The sequence below is a fragment of the Ranitomeya imitator genome, chromosome 5 (genome assembly GCF_032444005.1).
Source record: "Ranitomeya imitator isolate aRanImi1 chromosome 5, aRanImi1.pri, whole genome shotgun sequence".
Classification (NCBI taxonomy): Eukaryota; Metazoa; Chordata; class Amphibia; order Anura; family Dendrobatidae; genus Ranitomeya; species Ranitomeya imitator.
This window is the reverse complement of record NC_091286.1, coordinates 134433793-134448788: the sequence shown is the minus strand read 5'-3', so window position 1 is coordinate 134448788 and position 14996 is coordinate 134433793. Positions and strand designations below refer to the sequence as shown.

At 46.9% G+C, this 14996-nt stretch overlaps 1 protein-coding gene across 2 annotated transcripts in view; it reads right to left on the bottom strand.

Annotated features, from left to right (window-relative positions):
- CCDC170 (coiled-coil domain containing 170) overlaps window positions 1-14996 on the bottom strand; it is a 253403-nt gene that overhangs the window by 213235 nt on the left and 25172 nt on the right. For both annotated transcript variants that reach the window (XM_069769173.1, XM_069769172.1), the window contains exon 3: window positions 13793-13820. Coding sequence is in view for 1 of the 2 variants with exons in the window: in XM_069769172.1 (XP_069625273.1) it covers window positions 13793-13820 (28 nt within the window). In the remaining variant the exon portion in view is untranslated. The remainder of the gene's footprint in view (window positions 1-13792; window positions 13821-14996) is intronic.

The following is a 14996-nucleotide window of genomic DNA, read 5'->3' as shown; positions in this document are numbered from 1 at the left end:
TCATTTTTGGGGTTCATCTTTTCCCCTTCTACTATCGAGATGGATCCTGTTAAGGTCCAAGCCATCCATGATTGGACTCAGCCGACATCTCTGAAAAGTCTGCAAAAGTTCCTGGGCTTTGCTAATTTTTATCGTCGCTTCATCTGCAATTTTTCTAGTATTGCTAAACCATTGACCGATTTGACCAAGAAGGGTGCTGATGTGGTCAATTGGTCTTCTGCTGCTGTGGAAGCTTTTCAAGAGTTGAAGCGTCGTTTTTCTTCTGCCCCTGTGTTGTGTCAACCAGATGTTTCTCTTCCGTTCCAGGTCGAGGTTGATGCCTCTGAGATTGGAGCAGGGGCTGTTTTGTCGCAGAGAGGTTCTGGTTGCTCAGTGATGAAACCATGCGCTTTCTTTTCCAGGAAGTTTTCGCCTGCTGAGCGTAATTATGATGTGGGCAACCGAGAGTTGCTGGCCATGAAGTGGGCATTCGAGGAGTGGCGTCATTGGCTTGAAGGAGCTAAGCATCGCGTGGTGGTATTTACTGATCATAAGAACTTGACTTATCTCGAGTCTGCCAAGCGCTTGAATCCTAGACAAGCTCGTTGGTCGTTGTTTTTTGCCCGTTTTGACTTTGTGATTTCGTACCTTCCGGGCTCTAAAAATGTGAAGGCGGATGCTCTGTCTAGGAGTTTTGTACCCGACTCTCCGGGTTTATCTGAGCCGGCGGGTATCCTCAAGGAAGGAGTAATTGTGTCTGCCATCTCCCCTGATTTGCGGCGGGTGCTGCAAAAATTTCAGGCTAATAAACCTGATCGTTGCCCAGCGGAGAAACTGTTTGTCCCTGATAGGTGGACGAATATAGTTATCTCTGAACTTCATTGTTCGGTGTTGGCTGGTCATCCTGGAATCTTTGGTACCAGAGAGTTAGTGGCTAGATCCTTTTGGTGGCCCTCTCTGTCGCGGGATGTGCGTGCTTTTGTGCAGTCCTGTGGGATTTGTGCTCGGGCTAAGCCCTGCTGTTCTCGTGCCAGTGGGTTGCTTTTGCCCTTGCCGGTCCCGAAGAGGCCTTGGACACATATCTCTATGGATTTTATTTCTGACATTCCCGTTTCTCAAAAGATGTCAGTCATTTGGGTGGTCTGTGATCGCTTTTCTAAGATGGTCCATCTGGTACCCTTGTCTAAATTGCCTTCCTCCTCTGATTTGGTGCCTTTGTTCTTCCAGCATGTGGTTCGTTTGCATGGCATTCCAGAGAATATTGTTTCTGATAGAGGTTCCCAGTTTGTTTCGAGGTTTTGGCGAGCCTTTTGTGGTAGGATGGGCATTGACTTGTCTTTTTCCTCGGCTTTCCATCCTCAGACTAATGGCCAGACCGAGCGAAACAATCAGACCTTGGAAACATATCTGAGGTGCTTTTTTTCTGCTGATCAGGATGACTGGGTGTCCTTTTTGCCTTTGGCTGAGTTCGCCCTTAATAATCGGGCCAGCTCGGCTACCTTGGTTTCACCGTTTTTCTGCAATTCCGGGTTCCATCCTCGTTTCTCTTCTGGACAGGTTGAGTCTTCGGACTGTCCTGGTGTGGATACTGTGGTGGACAGGTTGCAGCAGATTTGGACTCAGGTAGTGGACAATTTGACCTTGTCCCAGGAGAAGGCTCAACTTTTCGCTAATCGCAGATGCCGTGTGGGTCCCCGACTTCGTGTTGGGGATCTGGTTTGGTTATCTTCTCGTCATATTCCTATGAAGGTTTCCTCTCCTAAGTTTAAACCTCGTTTTATTGGTCCATATAGGATTTCTGAGGTTCTTAATCCTGTGTCTTTTCGTCTGACCCTTCCAGATTCTTTTTCCATACATAACGTATTCCATAGGTCACTGTTGCGGAGATACGTGGCACCTATGGTTCCATCTGTTGAGCCTCCTGCCCCGGTTTTGGTGGAGGGGGAATTGGAGTATATTGTGGAGAAGATTTTGGATTCTCGTGTTTCAAGACGGAAACTCCAGTATCTGGTTAAATGGAAGGGTTATGCTCAGGAGGATAATTCCTGGGTTTTTGCCTCTGATGTCCATGCTCCCGATCTTGTTCGTGCCTTTCATGTGGCTCATCCTGGTCGGCCTGGGGGCTCTGGTGAGGGTTCGGTGACCCCTCCTCAAGGGGGGGGGTACTGTTGTGAATTCTGTGGCAGAGTTCACTCCTGTGGTCACAAGTGGTACTTCGGCTGATTCTCTCTGGGATCTTCCGTTTGTGGAGGAAAGTCGTACTGCAGCTTCTGAGTTTCCTCTCTCAGGTGATCTGGTGAGCTCGTTAGCTTCTTCGCTACTTAACTCCACCTGATGCTTTGATCTATGCTTCCTGTCAATGTTTCAGTTTGGGACTTGTTTTTTTCCCTGGATCATTCCTGTGGCCTGCTGCTCTGCAAAGCTAAGTTTTGCTTATGTTATTTTGTTGCTATTTTTCTGTCCAGCTTGCTTTATTGGTTTTTCTCGCCTGCTGGAAGCTCTGAGACGCAGAGGGACCACCTCCGTACCGTTAGTCGGTGCGGAGGGTCTTTTTGTCCCCTCTGCGTGGTTTTTTATAGGTTTTTGTGCTGACCGCAAAGTTATCTTCCCTATCCTCGTTCTGTTCAGCTAGTCGGGCCTCACTTTGCTAAATCTGTTTCATCTCTATGTTTGTGTTTTCATCTTACTCACAGTCATTATATGTGGGGGGCTGCCTTTTCCTTTGGGGAATTTCTCTGAGGCAAGGTAGGCTTATTTTTCTATCTTCAGGATTAGCTAGTTTCTCAGGCTGTGACGAGGCGCCTAGGTTCTGGTCAGGAGTGCTCCACGGCTACCTTTAGTGTGGTTTGATAGGCTTAGGGAATGCGGTCTGCAGAGTTCCCACGTCTCAGAGCTCGTTCTATTATTTTGGGTTATTGTCAGTTCACTGTATGTGCTCTGACCTCCATGTCCATTGTGATTCTGAATTGCCTTTCATAACAGGGTAGTATGTGAGCATTTTTATTACAGGAGGAACAGTGCTCTGCGAGTTGTCTTTAGGTTGCCTTGGCAACCAGAGGCCTACTAGATGAGATGATTTAGCGAATCCTGCATTGAGCAAGGGGTTGGACTAGATGATCATGGAGGTCCTTTCCAACTCTACCTATTTGTCTAATTCTGATGAGCTTATGAATTTACATTATAAAAGTGACTTCCGGTTCACTCACAAACCCCAATGAGATCCGGAGAATCAAAATTTTAGTCACATGAGTGAGAAGAGGGCCAGAACACTGCTGGAAACGAGAGAAGGCGGCGATTGGTTTTTTATTGAATTTGCACTAGACAACACATGGATTTAGACAAGTTTTGCAAATAAAAAGATTATTTGGAGTGCTTCTTTAGTTAATGAGTATAAACCACATGTAGTGCTAAAACACTTTTTTCCATATTTTTATGTTTATAAATTCTCATTGTGTCTAAAATATGCTGAATAGACTCACTAATAATTTTAATGATTGAGGTATAAGTAGTAATAATAGGTCTAAATATTATTGAAATGTAATTGAGATACCTAGTGCACAGAAATGTCTAATCTAATTTTCTTAGAACTGGAGGTTTCGCCTCTGGACCTTTGAGAAGGACACACTTTCTGTTATGTGGTTATGTGGTTATGTTTATATTTCTCATACTGTTACAGCCACCATTCATCCTGTGTACAAAGCTTGAACAATAGTTTCCAAGGGAGCATCTTTATCTTCGTAACAAAACTACCCAATGAGACAACATGGGAACAGCAGTGATAATAGTTATAGCACCAAAGTTATAGAAGCACGTAGTCCCCGATTTACCGAGACTGAAATTATGCACGCCAGAATTGTTGAATGGTGGGCTGGAATAAGATGCGGCAACTTAGAGGTCCATGCAGTCAAAAGTAGACTGCTGTTGTTTTGTATACCATTTTTGTCCTATAGATTATGATAAATTGGTCAGCCGTAATAAACCACCTACCCTTTCACTTTGTTTCAAAAAGTTGGCTGTGTTGGCCAGTAGAAGAGTATAAACGTAAAAAGTCGCAGAATAGAAGAAATGTATCAAAAACTGATGAATTGGGGTCTAGGTATTCTTTGGTTTTGGCAATGTACCTTATGGATACTTTTACCCAGAGCCATCATTAATGGGGGGAACTGCCCAAGGAGGCAAAACTGTCCAGGATCCAAAGTAGCCCTAGTGGTAGTAGTCTCCCCAGGCCTACTCGGAATGACCGACAATTTTAACTTTATAGTCAGGCAATGGATGCCAATAAAGTTAAATTCTGCAGTAGACCAGAGAGCTATAGTCTCTGTGTCCTATCACTTTCTCTTCTGTAGGCCATAGGTCAATTTAGCTCTGCAGCCTACAGTAGGCAGAAGCACACACAGTACATCAGCGTTCCTGCACAAGTGTCGTGATGATGTCACCTGATCTGCACTGCGACACTGGCTGTCCTGATGGACAACATATAAGAAAAACACAGCACTCCGTTGTTGAAATGCTGTTGGTGCACAAGTAGGGTATCTGGCCCGTAATCAATAGTCTAAAAAAACTTGGAACTCAAAATTCAAAGAAAAAAGTGATTCATTTATTATGCATCCAGACAATAATAGTTGAATGTTTTCGGTCCTTTCTTGGACTTTCCTCAGAACAAACTATTTCAGTGTTGTGGATATCTCCTTAGTTATATTGTCTCAGTGGGAGATAAAAAGTGCCTCCTGCCTGGGTTTGATGCATATGGGAACTGAGTGTCCACATTGTATGTTAGCCCGGATTCTGTACTGTGTGTCCGGTGAGAAGAGTCACCGTTTCTGTTTGCTGTGAGCTGGGTCACTGTGGGTCTGCGCTGCGCTGGTGGACATGCCAGGATCTAGGGGGCCATGATGCTTCATATAGGTTATATAGGGAGTTATGAGGACCATCATACTGTATATATCATACTGTATATAGGGGCTTTGGAACATAATTCTGTATATACAGTATATAGAAAGATAGCTGTTTGCCATTATATTGTATAGAGGGAGCTTTGGGAACATCATTCTGTGTAAAGAGAGCTGTGGGAGCATCATAATGTATTTAAGTGTCATGCTGTAATGATCTTAGGTAGGGGAGGTGAGCCTCAAACTGTCCCTGAAACTGGGACCCTAACTATTCCTGTCCTGGGAGTACTCTTGATGGTAGAGAGGCCCGAATCTCCGACCTCACCATGCTCCTGTTAATTCCTGGTCTGTCCCTTCCCAAACCCTATGGAGCCTGGGACAGAAATGTAATGTGAACAAGACACACAAGATAAAACGGGGATAACAGAAACCCTCTATCATACAAAAGCACTAACCGACAATAGGAAGGAGGAATAAACTAAATGGGAAACAGGGGCCAGGAGATAAACACATGTACAACAAAACAATTCTACAACTTCTCTACAAAACACTTAGCTTAAGCACACTGCACAGGAAGACAAATCCCCAATAGCAACAATGAACTTCTATTCAGCACAGCGTCTCCTAAGAGCAAGGAAGCAGAGCTTTCACTGGCAAGACAGAGAGGGTCTGGCCAGGTATTACAGAACGCGTTAATAGCCAGATCAGAAGCAGCTGAAATGGAGCTGAATGTTTTTGACCAGCAATGGTCGTTAGCATCTTCAGCACCAAAAGAAACCAAATTCATTTAATATGGGATCCACCAAACAGACAGGCTAAATGGAAGGTCTACTCTTCAGAATATGCAGTGATCTTCTACCCCCAGATTTCCCAGGTTGGTGTGACACACTCGTGACAATAAGATGCTTTGGAGCATCATATTATATATAGTGAACGGTTGGTTCATCATACTGTGTATTTAGAGCTATGGAGTCTTATACTGTATTTAGGGGTTGAGAGGGCCATAATACTGTGTATATGGAGTTGTGGGAGCCTCATACTGTATATAGGGTTGTGGGGGCATAATTCCATACACTGATGAGCAAAAGGGTAACAACTCTTGAACTTTTGACTTTCAGGCTCCATATTTCACCATCCACTACAGTTTCAAACGTGAGATAACCATAATTTTTTAGACAATCACCTTGGGTATCTCATAAATGAATTTAACTTGCAATTGTTTTGCATATGATTAGTTATGCAGATCCTTGTCACTGCACTGTTACTATTTTGCTCCTGGTGGTGGAAAAATCTTTTTCTTCCTGAATAATACAAATTACAACCTGTTCTTACATTACCTAATAGCTCAGTGTTTTATTAGGTTGATTCCCAAACAAAAGGTCACTGGTTCAAATTGAGAAGCAGCCACGAAGGAGATTTCCCAAGAAAAGAGAAACAGCATCATCCAGCTCATCGATAGAGATCTCTCAGCCAAGAGAATTGCAAAAATTCATCATGTTAGTGCCTTGACAGTTGGAAGAACCTGAAATTAAGTCCATCCATCCATTCAAAAGTCAAGAGGTGGATGTCCAAGCAAAATATCGGAGTCAACAAGTTGGCTCGTCACATGGTCTATCAGTTCTGACTAGACAAACACGGCAGTGGAGGTAGCGCCTATGCTTTGCAAAAGTGAGATCACAGACGTCCATGCAATGACTGTGCGACGTACATTGCGCTAGTCTGGAATGCTGGCCTGAAAGTAGGGAAAGAAACTTTCATTTTTACATAGTGTGAGATTGCGCTCCCTGAGTGGGGTGGGGGACACTTGCTTGGCAACGGGATTTAAAGTACTCAGGCACGGTTTCTTACAAAACAGTCTATTTGGTTTATTTAGGTATCATAAACCACATAACGTAAAGTCCATTTTGATATATCCAGGAACATATCATGACCTGGTACCAGTCTGTTCATGTAGCAGATAAACCTCTCTGCCGCATGTTACAACCCCCTTGTCTGAGGTTACCTTCCAGGAGCTCCGCTCCTCACGCTGACTCCTTGTCAGTCCTGGCTTTGCCAACACAGAAGTTGTCTCAGGCTCTGCAGGTACATGGTCTCATCATGTGCTCCTCAGGAAGTCTCCACTCGCTGGAGCTTGCAACACAGACCTGACCTCTTTCAGGACCTACAACACAGACCATTCAGGTCCAAACACTTTAACATGTGACCCAAACCCTGGTCACATTATGTAGCTATAACAACCCCCATAGGTGGGAGGTGTGTGCGGTTAGTTTGACCCACCCAGCTCTCAAACTAACCCTGCCAGCCTCCCTTTACAACTATACAAATACTTGTGGGACTACAGGTCCCAGAACAACATTACTTCAGGCTTACAGCGAAGACTCCCACTGCGAAACATACCGGCCATTTGCAATCATGCCGGACACTGTTTCATTATCAATATTACAGATACGCCTCCATGCGTATCCTGAGGAGCACATACAGCGCTCACTGGCTGTAACATGGGTCACTGCATCACATACCCTCTCCCTCTGTTCAGACTTGTGGGGTTGAACACTTGACATAAACCGACTACACAAGTCAACTTGCCCTACAAGTCGAGAGGACCACCTCAGTCGGTTTTAGGCATCATTAGCATCACACCGTCGTTAGGCCTCCCCCGCCCCCAGCCATCAGTGTGTCGGCCTTGGGCCTCAACCCTTGAGTCACCATCTGTCTGTGTCACCAGACCCTTTTTTGACAAACCACTTTCCATGTGTGCCCCTTTTTGTGACCTTTCTTTCCATGACAGCCACCCACGGTTGTTGTGGTCATTAGTCCACCGTCCAATCGAGCCTAGTGAATGATCTGAGTCTGACTCTTCGTTACTACGTCTGCTACTGGGTCTCCCGCCTGGGTCACTCAGCCCTGAGCTAACAGAGGAGGCACTACTTTGAACTCTTCTATTCTTTAGGGTATCTATTTGTTTCTCCAGACCCCGGGTTGAAAATGGTCGCCATCTTATATTCTGCAGTTGTTTATTAATCTGCAGCCGTTCCAGTCTCAGCTGCTCTATCTCCTTCAGATATGTTAGCCGATATTCAAGAAGCATTCAAATGTTCCTAAGGCTTTCTACTGAGCCAATTACGACAAATGGAACCATCCCATCTTCACCAACTACCTGGACTTCACCATCATCTGGAATCCTCTCTCTCGCCACACCGGATCTATTCACCAGTTCTTGCTTTACTTTTCCATGTCTTCCAACGACTTTCAGCACCAGATTTTTGGGTACCTCAAAGTTGTCTTCCACAAAGCCCAGCCGACTTTGAGCTTTCCTGGCATGCTCCAAACATTGAGCGGCTTCCTTATTCCTCAACAGGATCACCTGTTTAGTGCGAAGACATTACAGGTGCATATCCTTGAGGATAGCCACCCGCTTCACTGTGACTTCCCTAGATCATTTCCTTGTCTTGAGGCATTTCCACTAAAGTTGGATCAGCCTGCAATTTGATTTTCCACTTTAATTTTTAGTATCATTCCAAATCCAGACCCATGGGATATTCGTTTTGATTTACATTGATCATTTTTATGTTCAATTGTTCTCAATACATTCCACTATGTAATGAATAAAGATTTACAACTGGAATATTTCATTCAGTGATATCTACGATGTTGGATTTTAGTGTTTCCTTTATTTTTTTGAGCAGTGTATATATACACTAAAAATTATCAACGTAAATCACAACTAATATCCCACAGACGTCTGGAGTTGGAATGATGCTCAAAATCAAAGTGGAAAATGAAGTTACAGGCTTATCCAACTTCAGTGGAAATGCCTCAAGACAAGGAAATAATGCTCAGTAGTGTGTGTGGCCTCCACGTGCCTGTATGACCTCCATAACAATGCCTGGGCATGCTCCTGATGAAGCGGCGGATGGTCTCATGAGGGATCTTCTCCCAGTCATGGACTAAAGCATCTGCCAACTCCTGGACAGTCTGTGGTGCAACGTGACATTGGTGGATGGTGCGAGACATGATGTCCCAGATGTGTTCAATCGGATTCAGGTCTGGGGAACGGGCGGGCCAGTCCATAGCTACAATGCCTTCATCTTGCAGGAACTGCTGACACACCCCAGCCACATGAGGTCTGGCATTGTCCAGCATTAGGAGGAACCCAGGGCCAACCGCATGAGCATATGGTCTCACAAGGGGTCTGAAGATCTCATATCGGTACCTAATGGCAGTCAGGCTACCTCTGGCAAGCACATGGAGGGCTGTATGGCCCTCCAAAGAAATGCCACCCCACACCATTACTGACCCACTGCCAAACCAGTCATGCTGAAGGATGTTGCAGGCAGCAGATCGCTCTCCACAGCATCTCCGGACTCTGTCACGTCTGTCACATGTGCTCAGTGTGAACCTGCTTTCATCTGTGAAGAGCACAGGGCGCCAGTGGTGAATTTGCCAATCCTGGTGTTCTGTGTCAAATACCAAGCATCCTGCATAGTGTTGGGCTGTGAGCACAACCCCCATCTGTGGACGTCGGGCACTCAGACCATCCTCATCGAGTCGGTTTCTAACCATTTGCGCAGACACATGCACATTTGTGGCGTGCTGGAGGTCATTTTGCAGGGCTCTGGCAGTGCTCCGCCTGTTCCTCCTTGCACAAAGGCTTAGGTAGCGGTCCTGTAGCTGGGTTGTTGCCCTCCTACGGCCCCCTCCACGACTCTTTGTGTACTGGCCTCCAGCCTCTGGTCACTACGCTGACAGACACAGCAAACCTTCTTGCCACAGCTCCATTGATGTGCCATCCTGGATGAGCTGCACTACCTGAGCCACTTGTGTGGGTTGTAGAGTCCGTCTCATGCTACCACAAGTGTGAAAGCACAACCAACATTCAAAAGTGACCAAAACATCAGCCAGAAAGCATTGGTACAAGATGTGGTCTGTGGTCCCCACCTGCAGAACCATTCCTTTATTGAGTGTGTCTTGATAATTGCCAATAATTTTCATTTGTTGTCTATTCCATTTGCTCAACAGCATGTGAAATTGATTGTCAAACAGTGTTGCTTCCTAAGTGGACAGTTTGATTTCACAGAAGCAACGGGCACAGTCCGGAAGAAAATGGCCGCTCCTTACTCCCCGCAGTCAGTGCCTGTCACCCACATACTCCCCTCCGGTCACCGCTAACACAGGGTTCATGCTGGCGGTAATGGACCGTGTTATGCCGCGGGTAACGCACTCCGTTACCGCTGCTATTAACCCTGTGTGTCCCCAACTTTTTACTATTGACGCTGCCTATGCGGCATCAATAGTAAAAAATGTAATGTTAAAAATAATTTAAAAAAAAAAACCTGCTATACTCACCCTCCATAGTCGCTCGCGCCGGCCGCCATCTTCCGTTGCAGGTTCCGGTGGCAAAGATGGTATGGGAGAAGGACCTGCCATGACGTCACGGTCATGTGACTGCGACGTCATCACAGGCCCTGCGCGCCTGCGTGAGAAGGACCTGCCATGACATCACGGTCATGTGACCGCGACGTCATCACAGGTCCTGCGCTCATACCAACCCTGGGACCGGAAGCTGCCATGGACTACAAGGGCCCCTCGGAAAGGTGAGTATATGTTTATTTTTTATTTTTTAACCTGTGACATATGTGGCTGGGCAATATACTACATAGCTGGGCAATATACTATGTGACTGGCCAATATACTAAGTGCCTCTGTGCTGTATACTATGTCAATTGGCAATATACTACTTGGCTGGGCAATATACTACGTGGCTCTGTGCTGTATACTACGTCACTGGGCAATATACTACGTCACTGGACAATATACTACGTAACTGGGCAATATACTACGTGGCTCTGTGCTGTATACTACGTTACTGGGCAATATACTACATCACTGGGCAATATACTACGTCACTAGGCAATATACTACGTAACTGGGCAATATACTACGTGGCTGCGCAATATACTACGTCACTAGGCAATATACTACGTAACTGGGCAATATACTACTTGGCTGGGAAATATACTACGTCACTGGGCAATATACTATGTGGCTGGGCAATATACTACATGGCTGGGCAATATACTACGTGGCTGGGCAATATACTACGTGGGCTGTGCAATATACTACGTGGACATGCATATTCTAGAATACCCGATGCGTTAGAATCGGGCCACCATATAGTATATATATATAGAATGTAATAGATGAGGCTCCTCCACGTCAGCTATGTCCTGTGTGTATGTATATATATATATATCTATAATATAACGCTGGGAGCGTCACTCTGTCCGAAGCCTTTATAGACTGCGCAGGCGCAAGCGCCGGCGCAGTCTGGCCCCCACAGAGTGACGCTCCCAGGAGATCGCGGTATGCGTAAGCACTGAACGCATACCACGATCTCCACCGGAGAGTCAGAGACCGTGGACGCGCCAGGAGGGAGGGTAAGTATAGTCACCTGTCCTCCGTTCCAGCGCTGCGTGCAGCTCCGTCTCCGGCTCCTCTGCTGTGACAGAGTCCAGTCACAGGCAGAGGAGCCGGAGTGTGTGTTCAAGAAAATGGCGCCGGAAAGCGCGGACTGCGCAGGCGCCGATTCCTGCTGCCGGAATCGGCGCCTGCGCAGTCCGCGCTTTCCGGCGCCATTTTCTTGAAGACACACTCCGGCTCCACTGCAGGTGTGTCTTCAAGAAAATGGCGCCGGAGAGCGCGGACTGCGCAGGCGCCGATTCCTGCTGCCGGAATCGGCGCCTGCGCAGTTCGCGCTTTCCGGCGCTATTTTCTTGAACACACACCTGCAGTGGAGCCGGACGATAGGTGAGTATGGTATTTTTTTTTTTATATGGCAGCAGCATACGGGGGCATATAATACAATAATGGCGCAGGATGGGAGCAGCACATGACAGAACGGGCGCAGGATGGCAGCAGCACATGACAGAACGGGCGCAGGATGGCAGCAGCGCATGACAGAACGGGCGCAGGATGGCAGCAGCACATGACAGAACGGGCGCAGGATGGCAGCAGCACATGACCGAACGGGCGCAGGATGGCAGCAGCACATGACAGAACGGGCGCAGGATGGCAGCAGCACATGACAGAACGGGCGCAGGATGGCAGAAGCGCATGACATAACGGGCGCAGGATGGCAGCAGCACATGACAGAACGGGCGCAGGATGGCAGCAGCACATGACAGAACGGGCGCAGGATGGCAGCAGCGCATGACATAACGGGCGCAGGATGGCAGCAGGATGGGAGCAGCACATGACAGAACGGGTGCAGGATGGCAGCAGCGCATGACAGAACGGGCGCAGGATGGCAGCAGCACATGACAGAACGGGCGCAGGATGGGAGCAGCACATGACAGAACGGGCGCAGGATGGCAGCAGCGCATGACATAACGGGCGCAGGATGGCAGCAGGATGGGAGCAGCACATGACAGAACGGGCGCAGGATGGCAGCAGCGCATGACAGAACGGGGGCGCAGGATGGGAGCAGCACATGACAGAACGGGCGCAGGATGGCAGCAGCACATGACAGAATGGGCGCAGGATGGCAGCAGCACATGACAGAACGGGCGCAGGATGGCAGCAGCACATGACAGAACGGGCGCAGGATGGCAGCTGCGCATGACATAACGGGCGCAGGATGGCAGCAGGATGGGAGCAGCACATGACAGAACAGGCGCAGGATGGCAGCAGCGCATGACAGAACGGGGGCGCAGGATGGCAGCAGCGCATGACAGAACGGGCGCAGGATGGGAGCAGCACATGACAGAATGGGCGTAGGATGGCAGCTGCGCATGACATAACGGGCGCAGGATGGCAGCAGGATGGGAGCAGCACATGACAGAACAGGCGCAGGATGGCAGCAGCGCATGACAGAACGAGGGCGCAGGATGGCAGCAGCGCATGACAGAACGGGCGCAGGATGGGAGCAGCACATGACAGAACGGGCGCAGGATGGCAGCAGTGCATGACAGAATGGGCGCAGGATGGCAGCAGCACATGACAGAACGGGCGCAGGATGGCAGCAGCACATGACAGAACGGGCGCAGGATGGGAGCAGCACATGACAGAACGGGCGCAGGATGGCAGCAGCGCATGACATAACGGGCGCAGGATGGCAGCAGGATGGGAGCAGCACATGACAGAACGGGCGCAGGATGGCAGCAGCGCATGACAGAATGGGGGCGCAGGATGGGAGCAGCACATGACAGAACGGGCGCAGGATGGCAGCAGCACATAACAGAACGGGCGCAGGATGGCAGCAGCGCATGACATAACGGGCGCAGGATGGCAGCAGGATGGGAGCAGCACATGACAGAACGGGCGCAGGATGGCAGCAGCGCATGACAGAACGGGGGCGCAGGATGGGAGCAGCACATGACAGAACGGGCGCAGGATGGCAGCAGCACATGATGGAGACCATATACCAATATAAATGCTCGCCACCCGGGCGTAGAACGGGTTCAATAGCTAGTATATATATATATGTAATAGATGAGGCTCCTCTATGTCAGCCACAGACTACTTCTTCTGCAGCATCACACAGCAACTTCCTGCTATGAGCATGAAGTGGGCGTGGCTTGATAAATACACACACACATATATACATACAAACACTCAACTTTAAATATATAGATGACCACTTTCAGAGAAACATAAAAATATTGACATTGCCTGATGACAGTATGTCATTTTTTATCTAACCATTTCTCCTTTATTTTGTAAAACCCATTGATTAACAGATTTGTCTATATATGCCAGCATGAGGCAAGGAAAAGTAGAAACTACCGACTGTTACACAGCTTTTTAAAAAAAGAATGTTCTTCCCATCCAGTACTCTTTACGGTACTAGACAATTAAACTGTCTTCCCATTCTTGAGCGAAAATGTTTAAACCTTTCTGTGAACAAAAGGGGGGCATTTGCTTACCTTCGGTCCTTCAGCTCTGCTTTTATTTCTGAAACACAAAACAACATGCATGTGAGCAATATGCGCAATCTCAGCTGCATAATAGTAATAGATATTGTAGACCTTCAATTATTGCAGGTTTTACATTACATAAGGTGTCTTCACGGGCCACTGTCTTGATGGGTGCATTGGTGGCATTTTAAATAAAGGGATCTATAACAATGGAGTTTGAGGAATGCTGAATGGGGCCTCTGCAATTCTGAAAAAAACATGTGTATGGCTTTCCAGGAGAGACCAGTCAGTTGTTGATTCCCCATTCTTGAAGCAGTGCCCACACGTCCACTCAGATGGGTTGTAGATCCAAAACTCAGCACTGTTTTATAGATGCTGCTACTTAAAGGGCTATTCTAATTAAAATAAATGGTTTTTTTTTAAAAAAAAATGGAAATTTGCAACTTACCTGTTATTAAAAACTCTCTCTGTTCTCTAGAGAATCAATGGATTTTTTTATTTTATTGTTTACTGCTCCTTGCCTCGTATCCCATCTATTGCTGCAATTAAGTCTACAAGCAGCCATTCTCCACAACAATGAGTGAAGGGCTTTCAAGCTGTTTCTAATGGAGCTTGTAAGTGCTGCTCTGAAGCTAACTGGATGTGCACTGTGAACTTCAGATCCAACTTTCTGCAATGTTCCATTAAAACTGTATGGAGCACTATATGGTGCCCATAATACTGTATCGAGCAATATATTGGGGTCATTATTCTGTATGGAGCACTATGTTGTGCCCATAATACTGTATGGAGCAATGTATGGGGATCATTTTTTCTATGGAGCACTATATGGTGCACACAATACTGTATGGAGCAATATATGTGGCTCATTATTATGTATGGAGCACTATGTGGTGCCCATAATACTGTATGTAGCAATGTATGGGGATCATTTTTTCTATGGAGCACTATATAGTGCACACAATACTGTATGGAGCAATATATGTGGCTCATTATTATGTATGGAGCACTATGTGGTGCTTATAATACTGTATGGATGACTATACTGTTTGGTTTCCTACTTTTTGTAGAACATACAATATGTATCACTCATGTAATGTAAAAAGTACAGTAAGTGAAATCTTTGGAATTGTACTATACCTACATTTCTCTGCCGTAACTGTGCATCATGAATCGTGGTATGTGTTAACCCCTTTCTGACATCAGATGTACT